Source organism: Benincasa hispida, chromosome 1 (assembly GCF_009727055.1).
Source record: "Benincasa hispida cultivar B227 chromosome 1, ASM972705v1, whole genome shotgun sequence".
Lineage (NCBI taxonomy): Eukaryota > Viridiplantae > Streptophyta > Magnoliopsida > Cucurbitales > Cucurbitaceae > Benincasa > Benincasa hispida.
The window spans coordinates 32,661,552-32,673,650 of record NC_052349.1 but is presented as its reverse complement, the minus strand read 5'-3'; the positions used below and the strand labels follow the sequence as shown (position 1 = coordinate 32,673,650).

General features: G+C 32.0%; 1 protein-coding gene across 1 annotated transcript; it reads left to right on the top strand.

The window, feature by feature from the left end:
- The first annotated feature begins 4,810 nt into the window (after positions 1 to 4,810).
- LOC120084897 (uncharacterized protein At4g06598) lies at positions 4,811 to 11,799 on the top strand. Its single transcript, XM_039040711.1, has 5 exons — positions 4,811 to 5,069; positions 5,920 to 6,665; positions 8,321 to 8,396; positions 8,487 to 8,613; positions 11,079 to 11,799. The coding sequence occupies exons 2-5, from the start codon at positions 5,947 to 5,949 to the stop codon at positions 11,291 to 11,293; spliced, it is 1,137 nt and encodes a 378-aa protein (XP_038896639.1). The 5' UTR covers positions 4,811 to 5,069; positions 5,920 to 5,946; the 3' UTR covers positions 11,294 to 11,799.
- The last annotated feature ends 300 nt before the right edge of the window (positions 11,800 to 12,099 follow it).

The following is a 12,099-nucleotide window of genomic DNA, read 5'->3' as shown; positions in this document are numbered from 1 at the left end:
AATGATGAAATCGATCAATGAAGAAGAAGAAATCGGTGAGGAATTGAAGAAGAAGAAGGGAAAATTACAGAAAAAAATCACGAGGTATATTTGAAATTTTATAAAAATTTCCGTTGATATTATTTTTTACTATAGGATGAAAATAGTTTGTATTTTTTCCATTTTTGATAATTTCCCTTGAAATTAAGATAGATTCCTTTCATACTCATTAGTTTCTCGAATTGTTTGCTACATCATACCGTTTCAAAGTTAATTTAAACAGACTTTCTAAAAAAGAAACAACTGAGGATAATCTAATAGGGATTTCATGAGGCCATTTTACATTTTATTGATAATATTAATAATATTTCTAAAAAGAAGTAGAAACATAATTCAGCCTTTTTTTTTTCCTCCTTTTAAAAGCATAATTCAATGTTGAAATTTAATTTGTTTATGATTATTCTGACAATTAAATAGTCAACAGTCACACTCACAATGCTCATAACACAAAAATTCTATATATTTATATTTGAATAAAATTGTAAATATTATATTTTAGGTCCTGGTTAGTAATAGTTTAGTTTTTGATTTTTTGTTTTTTGTTTTTGAAAATTAAGTCTATAGATCTTCCACTTTTAAATTCTTCCTTTGTTATCTACTTGTTACTAATGGTTTAAAAAATCAAACCAAAATTTGAAAACTTAAAAAAATAGCTTTTAAAAATTTGTTTTTGTTTTTGGAATTTGACTAAAAATTCAATCATTATATTCAAGAAACATGCAAATCATTATAAGAAATTGAGAGAAAATAAGTTTAATTTTCAAAAATAAAAAATAAAAAACAAAATAGTTATTAAATAGATCTTAATTATTCCATTTTTAGATATTTATTTTTTCTTCAAATTTACATAAACATTATTTTAGTGCTGGTCAATTGTCATTTATTATATCTTAATGAAAAATTTGTTAGGTTTGAAAATCTATTACTAATCACTCATTATAAGTTTTACTTTTTACTTTTATTTTTAATATAACAAATGAGGTGGGAAGATTTAAACTTTGTTCTAATAGAAAGTAATATATGCTAATTACTTTGACGTTACATTTTACAATAACCTTCAACTAAAAGCTTATAAATAAAAAATCAAACTGTTCTGTTAGCATTTTAATTAAATTTATCTAATTACCGACAATATAATATTCACAAGTTTCGAAATTTAGGTAGAATATAAACACAAAAGCTTATAAATCAAAATAGGATGTAAGCAAGTTTTAGAATATATGCATGACTAGTTATATAAAATAATTTCTTTTTAAAAAAAGTTACATACAATAATTCACTTCTTACCTTGTGTGTGTTTATTAACATATATAGCCAATAATTCATAATTTTCAACTTTTAATTTTGCTTTCAACCGAATTATTTATGTTCAAACTAAAATTATATCTTTAGTTGTGCACTTCAATTCGAATGTTATAATATGGGGTGGAGCTTCATCTCTCTCGATTAGTTTAAGTCAAATATTGTTATATGAATAATAAGATGATAAAAAAATTAGAAAATATAGAACTTGGTATACCGAAGAGAATCTAAATCCAACGACTTCATATTGTTTCCTTAAGACAATTTTACTTACTCTAGTGTCTGAGTTTCTTGAGTAATTATCTCTCATGATAGAACAGATTAACTTTCTTATGGAAGTAGCACATCGTCCACAAGATCCAACGAACTACCCTTTGTGGAAATAAACCGAACTTGCATAAAATTATAAAAAGGGAGAAAAGTTTTATGTTTATGAAAAAGTTGGATGCAATTCGAAGAAGAGACATATATTTATAGACTATTCGTGGCCGTCCGAATAGTCATAACTCTTCTTCAAGTTGGTTAATTACGAAAAAATATGTTTATTCATGAAATAATACATCTCAACATGAAAGATCACATACCATTATTATTCCAACGAAACGTCGATATCTCTTTTATATGGCAGGAGGTTGTTTCATCCCCACGAGTGTGGGGAGAGGGGGACGGACTAGAGAGGGAGTACCAATGTCTCTATTCGCTTTTTATTTGATCTCTACATGTGATGGAGCTTATTCTTCACCTTGTACACTCAGTAAAGTCGTTGAGACTGCTCCATATACCCATTCCTCTAGGTCAAGATCAACACGATTTAATTGAGTTGTTGGTAGTCGACGATTCTGTTGAAAGAAGAACACAACTAATTAGATGAATAATCATGAAGGGCTAAACCTCTCAATGAACGGAACTTGGTAGTGAAAGTAATAATACACTGCCTTGATTAAGCAGTTCTCTTACATTTAAATTTGTGACTAGAGGACAATTCACGTTGTTGGGTGTGGCCATTTTTATTGCCTAGTTTTAGATATGTTTTATGTCGAGTTGTTCATGTTTTTACTTGCTTAATTTTGTCACCTAAATTCATGTCTTATTATGGTTACTGTAAAAATAGCGACTCAAATACCATTTCAACTAGTTTAGTTTACATAACAAACTTTATCTTGTAATGGTTAGATGGTATGTGTTATAAATACCACTTATCAGAACAAAAAAAAGAGTATTAAAAGTTTTATTGTTCTGTAAACAACATACATTGTAAGCAAACAATCTTCAAGTGAGAAAGAAAAGAACCTTCCTGTGGACGTAGGCTTATTGGCCGAACCACGTAACTCTGTGTGTTCCTTCTTCTTCCCTTTATCTTCTTCTTAAATCTTCATTTGTTTCTTTGCAAATCAACGAGAACACGATCTTATAATCAAATCATAACGTTTTCAGAGTATCGAGTTGCATCAAGTCACGAATTTCTCTCATCGAGTCGAGAATTTCATTCATCGAGTTGCATCGAGTAAAGATTAATACTCATCGAGTAGGATTGTGTAAAGATTAATACTCGTCGAGTTCCATCGAAGAAAGAACATAAAATCATCGAGGAAAAAAGAAAAAAATCATTGAGTAATGAGCAGAACTCATCGAGTAACGGGTATATACACATCGAGGAATTAACAGTGCTTATCGAATAAGAGAGAAAAACATAGAGAGTTTTATCCGAAGAAACAGAGCTTTTCTCAAGCATTCTTCACCAACTGAAGATTAATCTTGATTAATTAAACCTACACAAGATAGTATAACCCAATCGTTACTTTGGATTTTTGTAAATTTATTTGTCAGTTCACCGAGTTAGTTTTCATATTTCATTTTCTATTTTAAGAATTAAGTTTAGAAACACTTTGTTTGTCTATCCATTTTTAAAACACATTTTCAAAATATAAGGCACTTTAAACTCTAGCGAAAAGGAGTCATTTCTAATACTTGTTGTGTTTCTTGAATTTGGATATAGATTCACCATATTTTAAGAAAGAAGACAAACCTAAGAAATGCTAAAATTAAAAGTTTAGTCCTTTTTAGAATTTTAAAAAGTATTGAATAGATTCTTAAATTTTAGTTTTATCTCTAACGGGTTCATGAACTTTAAAAATAAACAATAAATCTCCACCAAATTTTTGTTTAATATGTCTATGTCATATTAACTATTTTTTAACAAATCCATCAAACATAAGTTAATTGACATCTAGATAAGAAAAAAAAAAAAGAGCAATGAGGAATTATTAGGTCATAGATTGAAATAGATAGAAGTGAGAGAAAATAGAAGAGGGAAATGATGAAATATAAATAAAGGGTTTCATCCATATGCGATTGTTAATATGTTTTTTAATTTTTTTGAAGTTAAAGGTATTAATGCAACTTTTGAAAGTATATTTCAAACTATAAGCAATTTTCATCAATTTACTAATGATAGAAATATTTCTATTTTTCTAAAAAAAATAAAGTTAAGATATTAATGAAATTTTTAAAAGTTCAAAAAATATTTTAAAACAAAGTACTAGTCCTAATAAGTAGGAGTTTTAAAAAAACTCGATAGTCCAAACAATCTGACAACTTAACCCAAACTATAAGGGTTGGGTTGAGTTAGTTTTGTTCTTGGATTGAGTTGAATTGAACTTGTAAAAATTCGGTTTGATCCAATCCAGCCCGAACGTACATGCATACATNTATATATATATCTTTGTTTATAGGTTGACTACTTTGGGTTAATAAATTTATGAATTTTTAATATTTTTCTTTTAAAATTGTTATGATATTTGTATTTGTTTAAACTTTGAAATAAATATCATAGATATTTGGTTTTTAACATTTGAATTATATGAGATTTTAGTTATTAGTCATGTGTTGTAGATAATTTTATGTACTTTAAATTAATGAGAAAAAAATAAGTTATAATCCGACAACCCATAATTGGGTTGGAGATTGTGTTCGGATCTTTTGGATTGCCAATCCAAGCAGCTTGAGTTTTAGAGTTTGTCCAAAAAACACTATCAATCCAACCAAACCCAGGTACACTCTTACTAAGAAAAGTATTTTGAACATTCTTAAAATCTAAGGATATTAATGTAAAATTTGAAAGTTTATAAATATTTTAAAACAAAATACAACCTTCAGGAATATTTTTTTTATAATTTAGTACAAAAAACAATAACAATGAAACTATAAAACACGTATTTGTACTCATTTCTTTGAGGTCGAAGATTCTTCTTATTATTTACTAAAAAAACAACAACAATTATAACTGTTAACAAATATATGGATCATTTGACGGAAAAAAAACGAAAAAAGGAAAAAACAAAAACTTGAGTTGGCCAGTTAGGTATGGAGACAACAAAAGCTAGAACCAGAAGATGAAAAATATATAATTTTTTTCATTTTTTTTCAATAATTAGTTTAAATTAATTAATTAATTATTTTTTTCAATCTAAAGCTCTTGCACCTGCACCAACTTAATTTCAGTCTCAAACATAGGGAAGGGAAGAGAGAGAAGAAGAAAAAAGAGAAGAGAAGAGAAGAGAAGGGAAGAGAGAGAAGAGAGAGAGCTCAGCATCTTGAGAGGTGGGGGTCCAAAATACAAACCCTAAAGAGAAGGTGAACTTTTTTGAGAACATTTTTCGCTTTGATTTCATTCCCTTTTCGCGTTACGCTTCGAAGATCTTCGTTCTTCACTCAATCGCCACACAAAGGTTTGTTTCTCTATCTCTCCCCTTTATGTTTTGTTGAACACAAGAATTGTTTCCCATTTTTCCCGCTTGCATTTTATCGAATTCGTTCTGATTTTATGCCATTTCTTCGCCAGTTTTCTCGTCTACCTTTCAAATCTCGGGTTTGTTTGTTTCTTTGTCTTCTCGATTTGTTCTCATCACTGAAATTGTTTTTCCAATTCGATTGAATTTTTAATGCAACCTTTGGGTTTCTTTGTTTTGGTTGCTGAGAAAATGTAGGAGGGAATTGAAGGGGAGGAATTTACATATTTTTCTTTTTGTTAGTTGGTGACTTGGAGCCTTAAAAATCCTATTCTCCAGAATGACCCGATGTTTCTATTTAGTTGAGGAGATAATGGTCGATATCAATCTTCTCTCCCTAGTTTTGTAGTTAAATAGGTAAGGGTATATGTTTTTTTTAAAAAAAAACCTAGGGCAGGTATGGTGTTGTGTAAGATTTCGATTTTTATTTTATTCTTTTTGATTGAATTGGGTTCCCTTTGTTTTCTTTACACATTAGCTACTCCCACTTCTTCATAAATTGTGAAGTTTTGGTGTTCAGTTCTCTGAGTATTTGATGTTTTTTTGGCTGATCTGCTATTGAATGTCTCTGTTTTTCAGTGCCACTTTGTGGCATAGTTCATGGTTTCGGAGCAACATTAACGTGCACATGGCAAAATGTAGATGAAAGCAATACGTTATTTTAGCATAGGTGCAAAGGGTTTTAATTATAGTTACAGATGTTTATTGGACTGCCCTTTATTACTGCCTCTTAACCTTAATCCATTGACCATGTCGATTTATTTCTGACTTATTTCTTATCATGTTACAGAAAAAGGAATTTTTCATATTACTTACTATGGCAAATTCTAAAGGGTCATCCAACATTAGAAGTTTTATGAGTTCTGGGAAACATGCACTACTCCCTCCTAAAAGTCCCTTTCCTAGTGTTTCTCCATCATATACGGAATATGTTCCTAATACTGTAATTGGAGCAAAAGCTGTTCAGAGACCAAGAGATGGTAACAGCTACCATCAAAGAACTTCTTCCGAAAGTAATTTAATAGAGGAGCAGCCTTCTTGGCTTGATGATCTTCTTAATGAGCCAGAGACCCCTGTTCGCAGAGTTGGTCATCGACGTTCGTCGAGTGACTCCTTTGCATATACAGATGCTGCTAACGTTAATTTTGATAGTATCATGCAAGAGGAATTTAGATATGCGAATGCAATTCCTGGACACTCTTGGTTATATCAAGAATTTGATCATCAGAGAGATGCAAGGCATGCTTCACTCTATACTGAACCGAATGTAACAAAACAGAAAAATAGGGTGTGGGAGTCATCTTTATCTACCATGAATAATCCCATTGCTCTTCATTCTCCTAGGGAGAACATTGGTATTCATACCTCAGGACCATTAAGCACTCCGCAGGAAGCAGATGGTTTGCCTTCTACAGCAAGTGAGAAACAGGATCCAAATGAGTCTGGTTCACACGATCCAAAAGTCTCTTCTGACAGGAAAGATGCTTCTCTTGGAAAATCATCCGTGTCTGATACAGAAAATAAACGTGCCAAACAGTATGTATATGATGTTTTACTTTATTTTAGCATCTGTGATTCTGTATATACACGCTGGACTGAATCTTGGCTAACATCTAGACCTACAGTGCTTGTTTTAATTGAATATGCGCAGCTTTATTTTTTTCTCCCTATTTTTTTCCTGCTTATCACTTATAGCTGTATTTAAAATTCTTTTAGGTTTTTATAATTCATTGAAGATTTTTATATATGCCGTGAAGTGTTTAAAAAGCCCATGTATTATTAGGCATTATTTTATCTGCTATTTTATGACTTTATTTATTTACTATTTTCTTTTATGTTACACATTCTTTTACTTTTTAATGGTATCCTATATCAAATCTCCATACCTAGTATTCTCTTTCTATCTTCAAACACTTATCATCACTTATAATCTTTCAACCTGGTATAGGAGTAAACGACTTTATTGAGTTGTATTTCTACAATAATGCATTAAGAATAAATTGTTTTGGAACATTCCTATATTTTTTCCTCAAAAACTATTTGATATAATTTTTACATAGAATTGTCGTAATTTCTCCTGTCAACAAGAGAATAGCTACTACAGAGCTCAAATTCGAGTAGCATGGCTTAAATTCTGGTTTTCAAGTTTTCAAGTCAAACTTGCCAAAAATTTAACAGTTAAATGTTTTATGATATTGTATTAGAGTCAAACTATGCCCCCAAATAGTTGAAAATAGGGAAATTTATCAGTTTTCTTGGTACCAAAATGTTGTAGGGTCAAGTGGATTGTCTAGGTAGATTAGTCGAGGCGTACGCAAGTTGGCCTATACATTGATGGATATAAAAAAATGAAAAAGAATCCTAACTTTCCTTGGCATCCAAATGTTGTAGGAGTCAGACAGGTTGCCTCGTGAGATTAGTCGAGGTGCGTAAACTAGCTTAGACACTCACAAATATAAAAAGGAAGAAAGAAACTGCCGACCTTTCATTCTTTCATTTTAATGAACAATAAGAAATACAAAGGGAGATGACACCTCCTAACTCTTGTGGCGGAACCATAAGATGGAAAATAAGGAGACACCTCCTTGAATAACTCGATGGTGTCCTAGTTTGTGCTCTATGAATGAAATGTTATGTTGCTATTTGGTCATTCTCCATCTAATTCAGTGTTGGATGCCACAGTAGAGATCATTGAATTCTCTACATTGGTCACTTGTAAAACTTTTTGGCCACAAAAAACTTAAATATGCAATATCATTTGAGTTTGTAGACCATGAAATGTTGCAAGGTCCTGATTACTATCTTAAATGTGTTTGCAATTGGTTCATATTTTATTTTTACTTATGATGATATGACAACAATGATGCTCACAGTGCAGGACATTTTCTTCTCATGCTGATTATCCCCCTCTTGCTCTTCACAAAATACAAGTTTTGTGCTTTTCGTGTCTCGTTATTTATTATGCTATATACTGTTTCACTGGGTGTTATTCAATGATTTGTGAATGTTTCTTTTTTTTTTTTTTAATATTTATTTTATATTTTTGTTTTCATTAATCTGACATAGCATGACATTAAGATGGTTTTATTAATACTTGATAATGCCGTTCCTTTATTTAAGAGCGGATAACCGTGATCCTGTTAAGTGCATTTGCAACTTGCATGGTTTAATTTAAAATTCAAATGATACAGGCAATTTGCTCAGCGTTCAAGGGTCCGGAAACTTCAATATATAGCTGAGCTTGAAAGGAAAGTACAAGCTTTGCAGGTCAGTATTGTATGCTGAAATTATGAATTAGTAGGTTCATACAGTTGATGTAAAAGCTCAAATATCACCTCAATATTTATTATTCCATAGGCAGAGGGCTCTGAAGTCTCAGCTGAGCTCGAATTTCTCAACCAGCAAAATCTTATTCTTAGCATGGAAAACAAAGCCCTCAAGCAGCGGTTAGAGAATTTAGCTCAAGAGCAGCTAATTAAATACTGTAAGCCCTTATTTTCGAGATATCTCGCGTTCTCTGTATATTGATAGATACGTTGGTAGATAGGTAAGTTGGTAAGATTGATTTGAAATATAGGTAGATATTTTAATTTAGACATTTTTGGGTAAATTTTACTTGAATCATCAACTATGGTATTTATCTGCAAAAGGACTTCATGGTATTATTACGTAGAACTGACAGAATTATTGATGGGCTAGAAATAGATTAAGGGAGGGTATTCTTTCCTGGAAAATGATTAATGTAGCCGCTCTCTTTTAATGAGGAAACCGACTAAGGAATTTCATTTGACGAGAAATAGATAAGAAATCAACCCAAACCCCAAATAACCAAAACAAAAAACCCTCCTATGGGCTTTCTTTATAAAAAATAATAATTAATAATGTTAAATTAGACATTGGTCCCTATTTTATCCTTGTATATTACATTATTTCATTTTAGTTCTTGTACTTGATGAATGATGCAACACCATTAGTGAGCTAATACGGTGCTATGTGGATCTTTACGTCACTAAGAGATGGATATGAAAGGACCATTAGAAAATTTTGTTCTCAAGTATATAGTGCAAATTGAAACATATGATGGTGTAAGGGCTAAAATGGTACTACAACAAAAGTACAGAGACCCATTTAAAATATGTTTAAACATATCTTTTATCTTTCATATATATATATATATATATACACATTATTAGGTTTTCTGAAATTATACGTTTTTTGGAAAGTTTTTGAATTGTGTGCACAAACAAGTAATTAACTAATTTAAAAAAGGTTGAAGCTCTTGTGATCCAAACTTGATATATTTGCATGTGAATTCAGAACCGCCCTGATTTGTTGCGTGTAACTCCATTACAATCCATTATCTTCATTGATATTATTGATTAATATTTGTTTACTAGATTAACTAGTGATTTCTTAATAGTCTTCATCAACATTATATTTATCTTTTATTTAGTGTGCAACTTTATTTTTAATGTTTCTGAAGTTCATTTTTGGACCTCACACCACTTCAATGCCGATCATATTATTTGATTTGCCCTATTTACAAAATTCAGAACTCATTTTCTACTTGCTTTTTAAATGAATTTAGAAAAACAATTGAGTGGATATCCACATCCAATGTCTAATATTGAGGTTGAATACTATGATCCAAAAATTAATTTAGATATCGAAAAAATAATGTTGTCTAATATATATATATGTATATTTTGATGAAGATAACTAAAAAAATCACTAGTCGATTTAATGACCACATGTCAAAAAATAATACTAATAGTATGCCAAATGAATTGTTATTAGAGTTGCTCGCATTAAGTATGAAATCATGCTGGTAGAAGAAGTCATTGATTCTGGACAGTGAGCTCCCCCTTTTTTTTCTCCCCCTCCTTTCAAAATTAGGAAATAGTGAGTAAATTAGTTTTACCTGTTCGTACTGGAAAATTAGTACATTTTTGGATCACACCACTCCCAATAGCTCCCCGTGCCATGATAGCAAAAAATGTAGGAAACCTGATCTTAAAAGGAGGATACTGGGGCTTGGGTATGATGCCAAAAGTTTGCACATAAACCATTGCCAAGTTTTGATACACGGAGCTCGTCCCAAAGCTTCATGCTAACAATGGCTAGAAGCTTTGAATTTTGATGGTTACAGATCAGACAACCACCCTTCTCATGGCAGATACTGGTAACTTCAGACACTAAGAGTCTCTCTGAGCCCATTTGATAACATTATTTCTGTAGTTTAGGTTCGGCTGTTTATTTTGGTTGCGTTAAACTGTGGCTGGTCATTACTGCGGTGGATTCATCTGTCTGAGTACTTAACAGAAGTTTTGTTAAAGGTTATTTTGCTATCCCTTTAGTTTTGTACTTTTTAGGACAACGTGGCAGCTTCTATTCATTTGGTCACTCTAGCCCGAAACTTTTGTTGATGCTAATTACTGTTGGGAAGGGATTCTCCATACAGTGACGTACCCTCCACTCATGATCTCATCACTTTGACGTTGACATTTTAGCTTGGAATAAGTGCTTATGTTTGTTTTCTTAAATGGGGTGTGTGGTTTCTCATATTGAGAAGACCACCGTGTTGACGACTCTAGTATTATTTTCCCTTCTTTGTGGTGGCATCTTAACTTTTATTTTGCAGTTGATTTTGTACCGACCTTTTTAGGTTTTGTTGAGTGTTCTGAACTTTATTGTGCATATATTTTGTGAAACCTTTATTTATTTATTTATTTATTTTTTTTGTGATTGTGCTGTTTGGTGAGGGTGCTAAGGTAATGCTAACCTAGTTGGGTAAAATATATATGCACAAGTATTAACATTAGAGAGAGGAGTTGCTACTTTGTAGACAATTCCATGTTTTGATAGAATTCTTACCTGCCATACTCTTGAGTAGTACGATATTCCCCATTTTATTTCTACAAGAAAGCTAAGGGATGAAACTATATCCAGTGGAGCAGGAAGTACTGGAGAGGGAGATTGGAAGGTTAAGAAATGTGCATCAGCAGCAACATCATCAGCAGCAACAACCACAACAACTACGACCTTCTTCTAGTCATCGGCGTACGCCGAGCAAAGACCTCGATAATCAATTTGCTAACCTTTCTTTGAAGCAGAAGGATTCTGGTTCAAGTCGTGACCCGGTAACAGGTCCAGTGCGCAGTTAGGTGTCTGGTTTGGCTTCAAATGTGTTGTGCCTGGATGATTTTTGCCGAATTGGTGAACGTAAATGATCATCCCTTTGTGCAAGACGCTGCTGATCTCTTCCAGTTTCGGTACCGTTCCTGTCTGTCTCTTTCTCTCCTCTCTGCCCTTTTAATTCTTTGCCGCTGTTTCCTGCCTTTTCTGGAGTTAACATCTTCATATGAATTGAATGCACCTGGTGGTCATTGCCGTAGTATTGTTTGTTCTACATGGGTTGTGTGGCCTACCGGAGGTGGTATCTGTATGTACTGTATGTCTAATCAATTATAATTTACACCAGTTGTAAGCACCATTTTTTTTAGTTTCATCCAACAAAAAAAAAAAATGTTCCGCTCCCCACAGTGTGAACACCTTCTGTGTGCTGTTTGGAACAGACATTCAGTACCTGTAATGCATCATGGTGAGAAATAACTTATTGTGATTTCCAATGAAATCCCTGATTTACTAATGGAATGCTTGCCCACTGCCTAGCTCTTTCTCTCTCCATGCACTTGGACTTGTTTAAACTGCTTTTATGGTTGAGTTGATCTACATAATTAGATGTTCTTTTCCCAGTTGGGTCCACTCAGTGGTGTGGGGTAGTGTTATTTGGTTAATTACAAGTAGTCTGAATTGTTAAGACTATATATTTGGTTCTTTGGTTCGAACTGTAAGATGTTTAAGATCTAAGCTTTCAATTTTGTTGTTAAAGCCTTCAAAATAGATATAAGAGTTTAAACATAATTATTGTAGCGAACTCTTTCCCATACGATGTGTTTGGAAATTTATC